Raw genomic sequence first — 17,500 nt, forward strand, 5'->3', positions numbered from 1 at the left:
GACTGTCGTGAAACTAATTGCTGAAATATCTGCAGTTATATGCTTATGGACGTGAGTTGCAACAACATTAAACAGCTCAGGTAAACACATACCTGCTCGGCATGGCATAACAGGGCTCATTGTGCTCGATCAGCCTACGAAACCCCACATCTTCTACGACAGAGAATGGCTGATCATCTAAGGCAATGAATTCCATAATCTTTTGTGTAATGACCTTTGCCATGACACTATCACTGGGAAACTTCCTGCCTTTTCAAAAACGTCCGCCACAGACGGAGTGCGCGTGCTCGGAGGGGTTTTGCTTTTCTGTGCCGCGTTCCTCTCATATTCAGCACGGCGATCGGGATGTTTGGATTTCAGGTGATAAATTAAACCCGACGTGGAGAAAGTCTTTGCAGACGAAATTTCGGCATTACATGTTTTGCAAATCGCTATCTGTGGGGCTTTCTCAGATATACTGAAATACGTCCACACCGCAGACATGTTGCTTCAGACGTGCATGCCGTGGTTTCTGTTTGCGTCATCACAATAAACTGTTTCGGCCGTGTTGTTTCGGTGATCGAAGTCTTTCGGCCGAAAACCGAAAATGCACTTTTGGGCCATTTTCGGCCGAAAGGTTTCTGTGGCCGAATATTTGGTGCATCCCTAGTTGATTTGTGATGGGGTTTTTTTTGCATGTGTGTGTTTGTGTGTATACAGAATCTTCGATGTCTCGTCCAACTCCTTTATATGGACAGCCCTCATGGTGGGGTGAAGAAGATTCAGGAAGTAAAGATTTCATTAATGAAGCACGTAAAACAGACGAAAATCAATCAGGTAAATAAATACACCTCACGTAGCTCCTCACTCACCTTCTCACGTATCTTCTCATTCAAAACCTCATTTAACACCTCACATACCCCCCATCTACCTTCTCCCTCAACACCTCACACACCTCATTATTTACCTCACTCAACACCTCACACACCTCCTTATTTTTCTCCTCCCTCAACACCTCACACCTCCTTATTCACCTCCTCCCTCAACACCTCACACACCTCCTTATTTACCTCCTCATTTAACACCCCACACACCTCCTTATTTACCTCCTCACTCAACATCTCACACACCTCCTTATTTACCTGCTCACTCAACACCTTCTTATTTACCTCCTCACTCAACATCTTACACACCTCCTTATTTACCTCCAAACTCTGCACCTCACACACCTCCTTATTTACATTCTCACTCAACACCTCCTTATTTACCTCACACACCTCCTTATTTACCTCCTGTCCTGTACCTGGATGTCGAGATGAATCAGGCAGATCTGAGAAGAAGAAAGAGACAGGAACGCTGGTACCTGAGGAGCATGTTTACCTCAACAGAGAGAGAGAGAGAGAGAGAGAGAGAGAGAGAGAGAGAGAGAGAGAGAGAGAGAGGTGATCAGGGTGTAAGTAGGAACAAGAAACACAGACATGATGATCTCTGGGATAAGAGACGACCCACCACACCACCATCAACAAACCTGAGTGAACGTGTGAGAGTGAGGAGACGACAGCATCCAAATATCCCAGTTCACCAAACACTCCATATCCATGATCCCTCCAGATCTGCTCCTTTACCTCACAAACACCTACTGACTAAAGACTCCACTAAATAAATGTTTTATTTAACACTTGAACACTGAGTCTGAGTCTGAGTCCAGCTCGGTCAGATACTGCAGCACGATAACATTCAGTGTTTCTTACACCAGTAGTATAAATCTGCCTATAAATAATAATAAATGGAATTGACTGAATAGACTTCTTTTGTAAAAAACTTCTAATGTTTTACATTTGTGTTTGGTTTATTGTGTGACACTTAGATTATTATAAATAGCTGTGACTCCGCCTCCTCTGACATTTAGACGGGGTTGGTGTATGTAACTATACACAGGAGGACTCGCTTCATTTAATAATCGATATTAATTTGGTTTAACACGTTTCTATTAAACTTTTGATCAGTAACAATAACATTTATATTCAGCGCTTTTGATGAGATCTAATATTTAACAGACCCTGAGTGACGACTCTGTGCAGCTAGCAGATGGTCGGTTCAGACTTTTGTCTGCTCCTTGCCTCCTCAATCAACACCCCACTCAACATCTTATATACTTCACCACTTACCTCCTCACTCAACCTGTTTCTGTTGTAGTTATGTGATGTACTGATTACACATGTACTTACATATATTCTGTTGCTTGTGAGCAGAAATCCTGAAGGAAACAGAAGTTAACGGCTCTCTTCAGGAATTACGTGATGGCCAAAGCAAGTCTACGTTTTTGTACCTCCGAGAACCGAGTTATTTTGAGATTCCCACTAAGGAAATTCAAACACACTCCAACTTTGCAGAAATAGAGCTGAACGACATTCCCACTAAGGACACAGATGCTTTACCAAAATCCACTCCACCTGTTTACCAGAGCCATGCCTCCTTCACCATCGAGTTTGATGAATGTACACCAGGAAAAATTAAAATCAAAGACCATGTGACCAAATTCTCATCTCGCCAGCGCAGTAAACATTCGAGTACTAAAGTGAGCAGCACTGCACCAAATGAGGTCCAGTCTCCTGAGAGCAAGGTTGCTGATTGGCTGGTTCATAGTGACGTTGGCATGATGTCATTGAGACGGCCGACTAGTGACGATGTGTACAGCACTAAGAGTGACCTTGCATTGCACATCAGGACTCTCAAAGGTCATTTAATATTCCTTTAATGTTCATTCAAATATGAAATATAGTTTATATCTTGTAACAAGATGTGTAGATGTGCACTGTAAAAATAACTGTCTAAATAAAATTATCAAATGCATGATTTAAAAAAAAACAGATTAGAAACAAGTTAAATGATCTGACGGTGATAATTACAATTGGTAACATTGTTTAAAATAAGAAAACATATCTAGGCTTTATAAAAGAAAATAATGTCTTAAATTAAACATTAAAACACTTATTCCAAGCAGTCAATTTAGTCTAATTAACTTCAAACTAACTAGTTGATTTTTTTTCTCTTCTTAATTTGAGTGAAAAGATTTTCAATTCAATTCAATTTAATTAATTTTTATTTGTATAGCGCTTTTAACAATGAACATTGTCTCAAAGCAGCTTTACACAGATAATGTGGTGATTAAAAATGAATATGTTCTTTATGAGTAAAACCAGATCTTAGATCTTAAAACCAGAGCTACTAAACAAGAGAATTCCTCTCAAAGTAAGAATCAATATATATTCTGTCTTAGATTACAAATAAAATCAAGATCAAGCCAACAATTTTTTATTCAAATAATACACAGTAGTTACGCTGCAAAAACTAAGAACATTCTATACTTACTGCTTCTTAAAATACTTAAACTTTTGCAACATAAAACATTATTGAATGTACTTTGTCATCACTGAATACTTAAATACTCTTCAATATGAAAAATTTAAATCTAACTACAGAACAACTTTGTAAAAATAAGTACTTTGTATAAAGAGCAAAGCTCCAAAAAATAATAACCGTACTGGATAATGTTTGGAAAGAGTGTGGTGACTTATAGTACAGATTCTTATAATTTGTTATTTTGTTGTAAATAAATATGAAACTATATGATAAAATAATAATAAAAGTCCTAAATGTGATTATTGAGCATTTTCTACTGGGCAAACTTAAAACCAGTTATTACAGCTAAAATTAAGTCTTAAAAGATACAAGACCTTCAATGATGTCTTGAATGGTAATGAGGCTCAATTTGTAGGTAAAAAAAGAAACTTTAAGATTTACCAGGTAAGGAAAAATAAATAATCTTAAAACAATTATAATAATCTTACACAATCTGCTCTTACATAGTATTTTGTTCTATAAATAAATAACTTTAATAAGATTTGAGATTAAGTCTGGAAATAGGATTGCAAGTCCTGAATAGATGAGGACCTTTGCAGTGTATGTTCTATAAATTGTATGTATAATATGTATTGTTTACACACATGTTAATAAAGTGTTTTTGTACTTGTTTGTAGGTCACCATCATGAAGATGGCACTCAGAGTGATTCTGAAGATCCTGTAATAAATGGAAAGAGGAGTAAATCTCATCACTCAGTTCAATCGGAGGAATCAAGCGTGTCAAAAATATTGGAACCATCTGATTCTTACAAACCTCAGTCACCAACTACAAATACTCATGAATTCTCCAGTGTACTTGAAGGAAGTGAAGTAGAAGAACCTTTACATTCAACTCAAAGCCAAATCAAATGTGTGCCTCAGGAAAGTCTGAGCCAGCAGGCCTTTATTATTGAGTTTTTTGATGATAATCCACGTAAGAAACGTTCCCAGTCCTTCACCCACAATTCTGTGCATGGAGATAATTATTCAGCTCTCAAAGCGAAACTGGAGAGACGTAAAGGAGCTGAAAGACCTGCATCTGTTCATGGTAGCATTCCTCCTACGCAGCAAATCACGGTCCCTCTAAAGGGCTTCAGTCACACTGCTCATAAAAGATCAAGCTCACTAAAGAGGGAAAAAACAGAGGATGCAACAAGCAAAGGTGGAACTTCCCCTTCCTCCTCTGGCACTTCCTGTTCCATCACTTCCTCCTCCTCTCGCTCCTCTCCAGCAATCACCATCAAACCTTTTGGAAGCATTGGAAAGAAATCCAAACTTGCTCAAGAATTTGTTCATGAGTTTCTTAATGAATCATCCCCTCCGATGTCAGCACCACCAGTGATGATGTCACCATCACAGACAAATCTTCCATCTCCAGAGGACAAACGTGTATGTGCACCATCCTCCATGTCTTACCCCACCTCTCCATCCCAGATGCATAAACAGCATCTGCCCCAAACGCTTCTTCCAGCTTCTTTTCCTGTTTCTGTCCTGACCTCGCCTTCAGCTGTGGCTCCAGATTCCTGTGTTTCAGCCTTACCTCCATTTACTCCTATATTGGGCCCTGGATCAGATTCTAAACCCCTCAGAACACAACCTAAAGGCCCTGGAGCAATTCGTACGGAAGAGGAGGACAGTTTAAGTGATGCTGGTACTTACACTATTGAGACTGAGTGTCAGGATAAAGAAGTGGAGGAAGCTCGTAGTATGATTGATCAGGTGAAAAAGAAAGATAGGCCATCTCCATGTTTTATCACTAAGCTAATTTAATATCCACGCAGACAATAAAACCAATCTGTAAATGTTTTACAGGTGTTTGGAGTGCTGGATGCTCCGGAATACAGCGGAGTTTACAGACCAGTCATCAATGAGCAAGAAATATTAAACCAGTCCCGAGCTGAAATCATGAACACATCAGCAGAAGATCTTAATGATCTTAATTCAAGCATTAGTGGAGATCCAGAAAGCTTTCTACAGGTATCTGTGATCACCTTTGTTATAAAACACTCAGTGATGAGTATTTATCAACCCACTGAATCCTGGTGTTTGTCAGTTTAGTATTAAATCGATATTACACGAAGGGGCTTCGTGTGATAAGGATTTAATACTGAACTGACACACATCAGGATTCAGTGGGTCAGGGACATGGTGGGGGTGGGTCAAGGGCAATGGTGAGAGGTTCTGAGTGAAGTGTGATATGTGCAGGAGTGAGGAACAGGATGAAGGACAGGGCCACTGACAGGTTTCTGTCTGAAATGTATGTACCGAGACCATCACTTTATTTCTGTAATTACTTTCTATTTTGGAGGAACTTCATTATCGTGGTGATGTAGAACCTTCTCCAAAAGGTTATTGATGACACTCTGAGTTTACACCCTAACCCTAACCATAATTTAGCACATATTGTTATTTTACAGCTTTTTTCCAAAATGTATTAAATTAATTATTTTCCTCTAAATTCTACAAACAATCCCCATAATGACAATGTGAAAGAAGTTTGTTTAAAATCTTAAAAAAAGAAAAATCATGTGCATAAGTATCCATAGCCTTTGCCATGACACTTTAAATTGAGCTCAGGTGCATCCTGTTTCTACTGAACATCCTTGAGGTGTTTCTACAACTTTATTGGAGTCCACCTGTGGTAAATTCAGTTGATTGGACATGATTTGGAAAGACACACACCTGTCTATAGAAGGTCCCACAGTTAACAGTGCATGTCAGAGCACAAATCAAGCCATGAAGTCCAGGGAATTGTCTGTAGACCTGCAAAACAGGATTGTATCAAGTCACAAATCTGGGGAAGGAGACAGAAAAATTTCTGCAGCATTGAAGCTCCCAATGAGCACAGTGGTGCACCTGAAGGACTCTCAGGCGATGAGAAACAAAGATTGAACTCTTTGGCCTGAATGCCATGTGTCATGTCTGGAGGAAACCAGGCACCGCTCATCACCTGGGCAATACCATCCCTACAGTCGAGCATGGTGGTGGCATCATCATTGTGTGGGGAAGTTTTTTCAGCAGGAACTGGAAGACTGTTCAGGATCAAGGGAAAGATGAAGGCAGCAATGTACAGAATGTACAGAAACCTGCTCCAGAGTGCTCTGGACCACAGACTGGGGCGACGGTTCATCTTCCAACATGACAACGACCCTGAACACACAGACAAGATAACAAAGGAGTGTCTACGGAACGACTCTGTGGATGTCCCCGAGTGGCCCAGCCAGAGCCCAGACTTGAACATCTCCCCATCCACTCCCCATCCAACCTGATGGCGCTTGAGAGGTTCTGCAAAGAAGAATAAGAGAAACTGCCCCAAAATAGGTGCTAAGCGTGTAGCATCAAACTCAAAAAGATGCACTGGACATGTAGATGAGATGAGGAAAGGCTCCTGGTGTTAAAGGGATTCTATTCTCTGTATATTTACAGTTCATTCAGAAAGTATTCAGATTCCCTTCACTTCTTTCAATGTTGCTATGTTACTGTCTGATTCTACAATCATTTAGATTGATTTTTTTCTCATTAATCTACCCAAATTCTCAATGACTGTCTGACAATTACATCAGAGCAAAAACCAAGCCATGTGGTCAAAGAAACTTCGGCAGAGCTCAGAATGGTTGCAAGGCTCATATCTGGTGAAGGTTACAAAAATATTTGGCTGCACTAAATATTCCCAAGAGCACAGTGACCTCCATAAATCTCAAATGGAGGAAGTGTGGCACAACTTGGACCCTTCTAAAAGTCAGACAAACAGAGCAATCAGGGAGAAGGGCCTCAGTAAGAAAGGTGACCAAGAACCTGATGATCCTTTTGACTAAGCTCTGGAGATCCTGTGTGGAGATGGACAAAGTTCTAGAAGGACAGCCATCACTGCAGCCATTCATTGATCTGGGCTTTAAAGCTTTAAACAGGGCCTTGACCTGAACCCTATTGAACATTTCCTCAGAGACCGGAAGGTGGCTGTCCACCAACGCTCCACATCCAACCTGCCCCAGCTTCAGAGGATTTGTCCTGAAGAATGGCAGAAATCGAAATGATTGTAGTATCAGACTGTACATATACAGTGAAGGGGGTCTGCTCTGAATGCTCTGTAGATGTCAGTATTCAGTTATTTATGTGTCCTTCTAAATGAGCGGCTCGTTTTATGTCCTGTAATAAAGTCTGTCCTTATTCCTCTCTGAAGGTGAGCGTTTGTGTTTAACTCTTCCTCCTGAAGCCTGGTTATAAACACTGTGTTCCAGATTGTTGTGATGTAAATGTACTTTATTAAATGCAGGAACATTCTGATCTGAGTGGACCGAGGTGGGTGTCTCGGTGGGCAAGTTTAGCAGATACCTACAGCGACTCTGGAACTGCAGTGGCACCTTCACAAGGAACTGTTCCATATCAAGGTGCAGTTTAACACTCTAATATTGTTTACTAATTAGTGTTCATCACTTTCTTTTCATCTCTTCATTTGTTTTATAAAATTTTTATAGATGCTGATTTAATGTTAGATTTGCAGTATCACACGTTTCACATCGTTTCAGGCTCACACGTTCATTTTGGCTTTGCAGATATGAAAGCAGGACTGAGCGTGAGTATGGATCATTCTGAATCAGAGTGTACTCAGAGCTCCAAAACCAGACGTCTTCTTCCTCAGGTTCCTTCTGCAGTAGAAAAGCAAGAGAGTAACCCTCCATGTATCCTGATCCGGACCGAGCCAAGCATGGAATGTGATTCATCTGAAAAGGTTCCTAGAACATCGCATTTGGATTCCACTCAGAGGCTAAAGGTTCAAGAAGATGTGGATCATGATAGCCTTAGTGACACCAGTCGTTCTGATGACAGCTCAATCCTGGACAGGAGCTCAAAGAGTCAAGAGCTTTACAGAATGACAGCATCATTAATATCTGAAAAAATCCAACCCAAGGCCACTTCTTTCTACATTGGCTCTGAGGAGGCCTCCTATAAATCAGATGCATCTCGGAGTCAGGTTCTTTCCCAAAATGAGCGAGCTGCTTCTCCCAAGATACCTCCAACTACAGTCCTGATACGCCACCTCAGTAGCCATGAGTCCACACGAGCCGTAAAGCGAACTCATCAGCACCCAATCTCCAAACCCATCACAAAGACTCAGTTCCTACCAAAGACCCTCCATCATCCTTTTTTGTTCGCCAGGAGAGCTTCACCAAAGATCGACCAAGTGACAACATCCAGGTGAAAAGGCTTCCTCACATCTCCAGTCATCCAACTTTACGGGATTTAGGTACTGTAGGAAATGAAGGAGAAACTTTGTCAAAAGACAGCAAGCAATCCTCATCTTCTCAAAGGCAGAAAAAGGGAAGTTCTCCAGAACAGGCAGAAGATTCTCTTTCTGGTGAATCAGATGTGGACACAGCTAGCACTGTGAGCTTAGTGAGCAGTAAAAATGTGCCTGTTAGTACAGTGAAGAAGCATGCATCTTCTAGTGCACCTCGTAAGACTAAATCCTCCTCGGGTTCATCTTCTCAGGAGAAAAGCAAACAGCCAACAGCTCGGGAACGACTTTCAGAAAAACGTCGCAGTCATGCAGTTACGGAAAACAGTGGTGCTAAATCAGAACCTGTGCGTCGTCTCCATTTACGCCGCAGCACCGGAACCAGCGGCTCATTAGATTTCTCTGACAATCAGCAAATCCATAGCCAAACTGAAAGCGCTTCTTCTGATCACGAATCAACACCACGACCTTCTAGTCGCAAGAAACTCTCAGTATCCCAGCAAATCCAAGAACCAATCAAATCCAGTAAAGCGGCTCACCAGGTCCTGACACGATCCAACAGTCTCTCGGCTCCTAGGCCAACGCGGGCCTCCATGCTGCGCCGTGCTCGGCTTGGAGAAACATCTGATAATGAAGGTGTGGAAATGGATCGAGCATCTCAGGATTCAGAACAAACTAGACCCTCCGGAGACACCAAAAAGCTCTCTAGACTGGACATTTTAGCCATGCCTCGTAAACGCACCGGATCTTTCACCACCCCGAGTGATAACGAATCACTGAGCAAACAAACACAGAGCCGTCCTCCTGAAGCGAGCGCTAACGGCCGTAGACTGTCCACAAGTGACACTAAACCAACCAACAAAATTTCTCCAACAGCAGAGAAACAACCGTCCCATCGCACATCTATCAATCAGACCAAACACCCTGGCAGCAGCAGTAAGTATATATATATATATATATATATATATATATATATATATATATATATATAGCAGTTTCAGGCGTGTATTTGGTACCTGGACCTTCAGTGAGGACGTACCCGACTTAATCCACCTCTTAATACCACCTCGATCACATCACAATTACAGAAACCATCAATACAATACAAAAACCCAATATAACAACACGTGCATTACAGAGAGCTCTCTTTGTAATACGGGTACGTCCTCACTGAAGGTCCAGGTACCAAATACACTCCCGAAACTAATATTTCACATTTCACATATGGAGGTAAAAACCATTTTACTAAAGCAACAAACCCAGTTAAGACTCCAAACCTCTACACTACAACCACAACTGTGCACCTACAACATCTGGAGAAGTTCACAATCAATATTTGTCTAATAACATGACAAAAACATTGAAATTTAAATAAAATACAACCTACACCAGAGATGCAGACTCATAATGTGCAGCGCCCCCCAGAGGCTGTAATCCAGTAGTACTGCTCGTATTCACTGGTCTGGAAGTGGAGAACAAACCCTTTCCCGGGCTGAGACACGCTAGCTAGCTTCAGGGTTGGATGACCTCCTCACCATGTCTCGCTTTTGTTCACAATGGATTTTTAAGTGTCTGGGACCAAATCAGTTTCTCTATCTCTGTAGGTATAAAAAAGTCTAACTCAGATGTATGAATGTGTGCAGAGCTACACACGTGTTTTACCAGTCAAACTCGACTGTAACAGTTTCCCTCTGACCAACCAATCAGAGGACGGAAAATACTGACGCTATTCTGGGCCAGTGATCTGCCCTGTGAGGAGAATCTGAAATCTGATTGGATAAAGAAACAGAGCTGTTGGTAATATTCTCTATGGTAAAAGTCCAGCAGTACTGATTCTGAAGGCTCTGAGCAGATTAGATTCACATGGCAGCACATAGAGACTGAAATCTGATTGGACAAAAAATCTACCATCCACATACACGTACTGAAGCAGTGCAGCCGAGAGAAACACTACCACATGAAGAGAAGAAACTGATGGAATAGATTAATACAATTTAATTTAACAAATATTAGAATTTAGGTTGTAAATGTAGATCAGTGCTTCTGATAGTGTTTAGACCAGCAGAGAAGGATTTGCTGCCCTGACCACCCACCACACACACACACACACACACACACACACACTTCCTGTTTACATACTGCCTCAGAAATGTGTTTCTTTATTTATTATCATTTAATAAACACTTAGCTACTCCAATTTACTTTATGTAGCTAGTTTAGTGTTATTTAGCTGTTAGCATTTAGTGTAGCTAGCAGTTACTGTTATTTACTGTGTGGTATGCTAACAGTGTTAGCTTTTTTATAGCCACTGTTTCTTGTGCTACTGCAGTTAGGGGATGATTGGATGTGAATATTTAGAAAAACTTAGCTATTGTTTGTTCTAGTGTTTTAATCATTTCTTTTTTATATTAAATATTAATTAATTAATCTAAACATAAAAAATATAAAGTAATCCTGTGATAAAAATAAAAACATTAAAAGGAAAGAAATATCTTTCCTCTGCAGGTTCTCAACGCAGACAGAAAGGTTCAGATTCCTCCACATCAGAAGAAGAGCGTGATGTGGGCTTGAAAACCAAATCCTCTCACACTTCAACCTCGACTCAGACACAAACTCCACAAAGACTCGTTCCCACCAGGCTGGAGTTAGAAGATGATGAAGCACAAAACGAGCACTATCAGAACTGGACCAATCACAGTGCAGAGATCGCCAGGTCACTTGACATTTTAATGAGTTATAACACTGGTACAGAACACTGATTAACACTCATTCAGTCTGTGTATGAATGTATGTATGAATGTGTGTGTGAATGTGTGTGTGAATGTGTGTGTGTGTGTGTGTGTGTGTGTGTGTGTGTGTGTGTGTGTGTGTGTGTGTGTGTGTGTGTGTGGTGTACAGGCTGAGTCAGGACCTGGCCAAAGATCTGGCTATTCTTGCACGTGAAATCCATGATGTTGCAGGAGAAGCTGAGACACACACACCTGCAGGGGCGGGGTACAGCACTCCAGCTGGCTCCGCCCCAACCACACCTGCATCCACTATCTCTGCCCGAGAGGAGGTGGGGCTTAGGAGTGTCGCTTATCACCTCGATCATTACTGTGAATCTCTTCATCCATCTCTTAACATCTCATCTGTTGTTTAACACTTTAATAATGACTTTACTGAGTTATTCAGATGCATCTCTCAGTCATTTCTGTGTATGTGTGTGTGTGTGGGGGGGGGTGGTTCTGTTGCAGTTGGTACATCACATTCCAGATGCCAGTCTGAGTTATCAGAAAGTCCCTGCAGGTTCTCCGAGTCCAGTGGATCAAGAGAGTGATGGAAGTAAACGACGTGCTTGGAGCAGAGAAGAGGTGTGTGTGTGTGTGTGTGTGTGTGTGTGTGTGTGTGTGTACTCAATACTGTTTTACTACTTAAATGTGTGTGCTGCAGGTGATTCTGGACAATCTGATGCTGAACCCAGTGTCACAGCTCTCCCAGGCCATCAGAGCAAATACAGAACAACTCACTGAGAAGATGAAGTGAGACATCACACACACACACACAAACACACACACACACACACACACACACACACACACACACACACACACACACACACACACACACACACACTGCATTCTTTATATTTATGATGGAGATAATGGAGATGGTTTGGAAGATGGAGATGATAAAGAAGATGGAAATGAGGTTAAAAGCATGACTGAAGGACCCCAATGCAGGACGCAGTCAGGGGTTCAGGAGAGAAAGTAAACAGTTCCAAACTGTTCAAAATAGTTAACACGATCCAAAATCACAAACCAAACCCGAGCCAGGAACATGGCAGAACAGTGCAGGCACAATCAGAAACCAAAATCACAAACAGTCCACAGTCCTAATGGGTGAAATGGAAACCAGGGTGGAACAGGGATCAGGGACTGGGGTGAGGGTTGGGAAATGGATTGTTCAGGATGGTCAAACACGAGCTTGAACTCTGCCAGAAAGGCTGAACAGCTTGACCTACAAGGACCCTGGGCATCTCAATCAGCTGTGGCCCACCTAAGGGCTTTGCCCAAGAGGAAGGAGATGATGTAGCCTCTCTTCACCTAGTTGGTCAGGATGGAGTGCATGTGTGATGCAAATGTGAGACGGGACTGGGTGAGGACCCACTATCAGGTCTCAGGGTCTTCAGAATAATGATGGGGCAGAGGAGGCAGGTAACTGGCACCCTACTGAACTCCACACTACACTGTATAAACACTGTATAAACACTGTGTATAACTTCTGTACAATTCTACATACTATGTACATATTACATATTGTATTTTTATACTCCTCATTCTTCACACACATTCTACCTCACACACATCTGCACTATTTTATTTTTGTGTATCTATTTATACACATTACTGTACATTCTGCCTAATATTTCACATTCGTGTGTGTATATATATATATATATATATATATATATATATATATATATATAGTGGACTTGTTTTTTCAGCTTTACACTGCCATAAACGTATAACTATTTACTTCTACTTTTCTACACTGTCCACACGTGTCTTCACTACTACAGACTTTATATCTATTCACTGTACATATGTTTATATATATTATACACACACACAAGTTCTCTCTCTCTCTCTCTCTCTCTCTCTCTCTCTCTCTTTCTCTCTCAAAACGGCTCAGCCGTTGCTGGAGATGGTTGAGATGATGGAGATAGTTAAAAAGATGGAGCTGGTTGAGATGTTTGAGAATATGGAGATGATGGCCTGTAAGCCTTGTGTGTATGTAGGTGTCAATCTGGAGCTGGATTGTTGAAGTTGTGTGGTCTGTTTCTTGTGGTTTTGTCTGAGTCTCTGACCCTCTGTCCCATATGTTTTTTGTTTTGCTAAAAACACTTTGTTTTTATTTATTTTGCCTTTTCCCATTTTTTCTGGATTTAATTCAGTTTTACTTCTGTTGATGAAGAATGTATAAGTTTGTTCCTTATACAGTAGATAGATAATAGATGATTAGGAGCAGATAGAGTAGATTGAGAAGATGGAATGAGCAGGTTTGTTACTTCTCAGTGAGGATGAGATTATTCAATTCAATTCAATTCATTTTTATTTGTATAGCGCTTTTAACAATGAACATTGTCTCAAAGCAGCTTTACACAGATAATGTGGTGATTAAACGTAAATATGTTCTTTGTAAGTATGTGTCAGGGAACCACCTGCCATGCCCCCTTTGGTGGCTCTCTATGCCTCCACTCTCCATAGAGCTCCAGGTTTAACGAGGCACACCTGAAGCCCATCATCACTCCACCCCGCTCCTACATAAACCCCTCAGTCACATTCACTCCTTGTTCGTTATTGTTTATGTTGGACTTCCCATACTGCATGTGTGTATGGCTTCATGTAGGACTCTTTATGTTCCGTTTCATCCGGACTCCCGATATCCTGCACCGGCTCCTTTCAGCGCATCTCGGATCATCTACGCTTCTCTGTGTGTATCTCTCTCCGTCACTCGCTGTATTAAACCCGAGCGAACCGTACTTCGGCTTCCGCCTCCGTTTCATTCGTACCCTGACAGAATAACGAACCTCCTGAAAAGGATATAACTTACACAAAAAAAAAAAAAAAAAAAAAAAAGATCGGGTTGCTGCCGTGGTCCCGGCGCGATCCCAACCTCGGATGGAGGATTCGCTGTGCCGCGATGAAACGACGGCCAAGCTCCGCCTCGGGGAAAACCCGAAGACCCGCTGCCGTTTCACGCGGATCATGCTCGGCAGCGCCACGCCCCCGTGATGACGTCATGGATTTCCCGGCTCGCTTCTCCGGCGACAGAGCTGAGTGGGAAGGATTTCTACGGAGCGTCGGTGGATATATGGACTTTTATTCGTCCTCTTACCCAAAGGAAGCAGACAAGATCGCACTCCACATTTCTCTGCTGTCTGGAGAATCCCTTTCTCTGGCCAGTGAGTTGTGGAGCGCCTCTGGTGGCGAATTCGGCTCGTGCGCCCGGTTTATCCGGCTTCTCACCGGGAACTAGGGATGGTCACCGCAGATCTCCACCATCTCTCTCCCGCTATCAAACGCACGATTCCGCACCAGAGCTTCCCAGAGAGCGCCACTCCATCCCAGGACCTCCGGGGGATTTCCACCCTGCTCCAGGCCCTACACCAGGCCCTTCAAAATGGCTCGGCTCCATTCCAGGACCTCCATGAGATCTCCGCCCTGCTCCAGGCCCTTCAGGGGGGCTCCACTCCGCCCCAAGGTCTCCAGGAGATCCTCAGCCTGCTCCAAGACCTTCAAGAGAGGACAGCTCCGCCCCAGGACCTCCAGGAGAGCGTAGCTCTGCCCCAGGACCTCCAGGAGAGCTCAGCTCCATTCCAGGTCGTCCAGGAAAGCGCAGCTCCAGTCCAGGTCCTCCAGGAGAGCTCAGCTCCAGTCCAGGTCATCCAGGAGAGCTCAGCTCCGTTCCAGGTCATCCAGGAGAGCTCAGCTCCGTTCCAGGTCATCCAGGAGAGTTCAGCTTCGTTCCAGGTCGTCCTGAAGAGCTTAGTCCCGCTCCAGGACCTCCACGAGAGCTCGGTTCCGCTCCAGGACCTCTACGAGAACTCAGTTCCTCTCCAGGACTCCCAGGAGAGCTCCGCTCCGCTCCAGTGTGTCCCTGAGAGCACCTTTCCGCTTCAGTGTTTCTGGGACAGCTCCTTTCCGCCCCAGGATCCTGAAGAGGGCTCGGCTTTGCTCCAGAGTCCTGAAGAGACCTCGGCTCCGTTCCAGGACCTCCAGGAGAGCCCAGCTCCGCTCCCTTGTGTCCCTGAGAGCACCTCTCAGCTCCAAGATCCCCAAGCGAGCTCAGTTCCGCTTCAGGATCTCCAGGACAGCTCCTTTCCGCCCCGGAGCTTCCCAGTGCACTCAACTCAGCCTCAAGGCCGCAAAAAGGACGTCGTACCGCCGCCTGGATGCGAAAAAGACATCGTACCGCCGCCTCACAGTCTCCCTGAAGGCAGCGGCTTGCCTCACGGCCTCCCCGAAGGCGACGGCTCGCCTCACGGTCTCCCCGAAGGCGACGGCTTGCCTCACGGTCTCCCCGGAGGCGACGGCTCGCTTCACGGTCTCCCTGAAGGAGACGGCTCGCTTCACTATTCCCCTGGAGGTGAGACCACGTCACAGGGTTCCGCTCCCGGTGAAGCCGCGTCGCAGAACTTCTCTCTGCCCCAGAGCATCCCTGAGAGCTCCTCTCCGGTCCACAGAGTCTCCGAGAGGTCCTCCTTCGGCGACGCCTCGCCCCGAGCTCCTCCTTGACGACGTCTCGCCTCTGGGCTCCTCCGATGGCGACGTCACGCCTCAGAGCTCCTCCTTCGACGACGTCTCACTCCCGAGCTCCTGGAAGGCGGCGTCTCGCCCAGAGCTCCTCCTTGGCGACGCCTCGCCAAAGAGTCTCTCCGTGGCGATGTCTCACCTCTGGGCTCCTCCGATGGTGTCGCCGCCTCTGTGCTCCTCCGATGGCAACGTCTCGCCTCTGGGCTCCTCTCCGGGCGGCCATACCTCCAGCGCCTCGATGTCGACGTCCGTCTCCGAGCGCCTCCGATGTCGGCGTCACGCCTCACGGTCTCCCGAGGCGACGGCTCGCTCACGGTCTCCCTGAAGGAGACGGCTCGCTCACGGTCTCCCGAGGCGACGGCTCGCCTCACGGTCTCCCGAGGCGACGGCTCGCCTCACGGTCTCCCCGGCGGCGGCTCGCCTCACGGTCTCCCGAGGCGACGGCTCGCCTCACGGTCACCCAGAAGGTGACGGCTTGCCTCACTGTTCCTCTGGAGGTGAGGCCACGTCACAGGGTTTCTCTCCCGGTGATGCCATGTCGCAGAGCTTCTCTCTGTCCCAGAGCATCCCTGAGAGCTCCTCTCCGCTCCACAGCTCCTTTCCGCCCCGGAGCTTCCCAGTGCACTCAACTCAGCCTCAAGGCCGCAAAAAGGACGTCGTACCGCCGCCTGGATGCGAAAAGACATCGTACCGCCGCCTCACAGTCTCCCTGAAGGCAGCGGCTTGCCTCACGGCCTCCCCGAAGGCGACGGCTCGCCTCACGGTCTCCCCGAAGGCGACGGCTTGCCTCACGGTCTCCCCGAAGGCGACGGCTCGCTTCACGGTCTCCCTGAAGGAGACGGCTCGCTTCACTATTCCCCTGGAGGTGAGACCACGTCACAGGGTTCCGCTCCCGGTGAAGCCGCGTCGCAGAACTTCTCTCTGCCCCAGAGCATCCCTGAGAGCTCCTCTCCGGTCCACAGAGTCTCCAAGAGGTCCTCCTTCGGCGACGCCTCGCCCCCGAGCTCCTCCTTCGGCGACGTCTCGCCCCCGAGCTCCTCCTTCGACGACGTCTCACTCCCGAGCTCCCTGGAAGGCGACGTCTCGCCCCAGAGCTCCTCCTTTGGCGACGTCTCGCCAAAGAGTCTCTCCGTGAGCGATGTCTCACCTCTGGGCTCCTCCGATGGTGTCGCCTCGCCTCTGTGCTCCTCCGATGGCAACGTCTCGCCTCTGGGCTCCTCTCCGGGCGAAGCCATACCTCCGAGCGCCTCCGATGTCGACGTCCCGTCTCCGAGCGCCTCCGATGTCGACGTCACGCCTCACGGTCTCCCCGAAGGCGACGGCTCGCCTCACGGTCTCCCCGAGGGCGACGGCTCGCCTCACGGTCACCCAGAAGGTGACGGCTTGCCTCACTGTTCCTCTGGAGGTGAGGCCACGTCACAGGGTTTCTCTCCCGGTGATGCCATGTCGCAGAGCTTCTCTCTGTCCCAGAGCATCCCTGAGAGCTCCTCTCCGCTCCACAGAGTCTCCGAGAGCTCCTCTCCACTCCACAGAGTCTCCGAGAGCTCCTCTCCGCTCCACAGAGTCTCCGAGAGCTCCTCTCCG

The 17,500-nt window shown here is 45.5% G+C and overlaps 1 protein-coding gene across 1 annotated transcript in view; it reads left to right on the plus strand.

Moving 5' to 3' along the window:
• Window positions 1-17,500, plus strand: part of cep170bb (centrosomal protein 170Bb) — a 29,614-nt gene that overhangs the window by 8,203 nt on the left and 3,911 nt on the right. Inside the window, 11 exon segments of the mRNA XM_046835984.1 lie at window positions 700-816; window positions 2,232-2,717; window positions 4,020-5,101; window positions 5,195-5,359; window positions 7,656-7,770; window positions 7,936-8,445; window positions 8,448-9,554; window positions 11,124-11,331; window positions 11,517-11,676; window positions 11,855-11,971; window positions 12,051-12,139. Of these exon segments, the coding sequence (XP_046691940.1) occupies window positions 700-816; window positions 2,232-2,717; window positions 4,020-5,101; window positions 5,195-5,359; window positions 7,656-7,770; window positions 7,936-8,445; window positions 8,448-9,554; window positions 11,124-11,331; window positions 11,517-11,676; window positions 11,855-11,971; window positions 12,051-12,139 (4,156 nt within the window).

The sequence above is a fragment of the Silurus meridionalis genome, chromosome 23, assembly GCF_014805685.1.
Source record: "Silurus meridionalis isolate SWU-2019-XX chromosome 23, ASM1480568v1, whole genome shotgun sequence".
In the NCBI taxonomy this organism is placed as follows: domain Eukaryota; kingdom Metazoa; phylum Chordata; class Actinopteri; order Siluriformes; family Siluridae; genus Silurus; species Silurus meridionalis.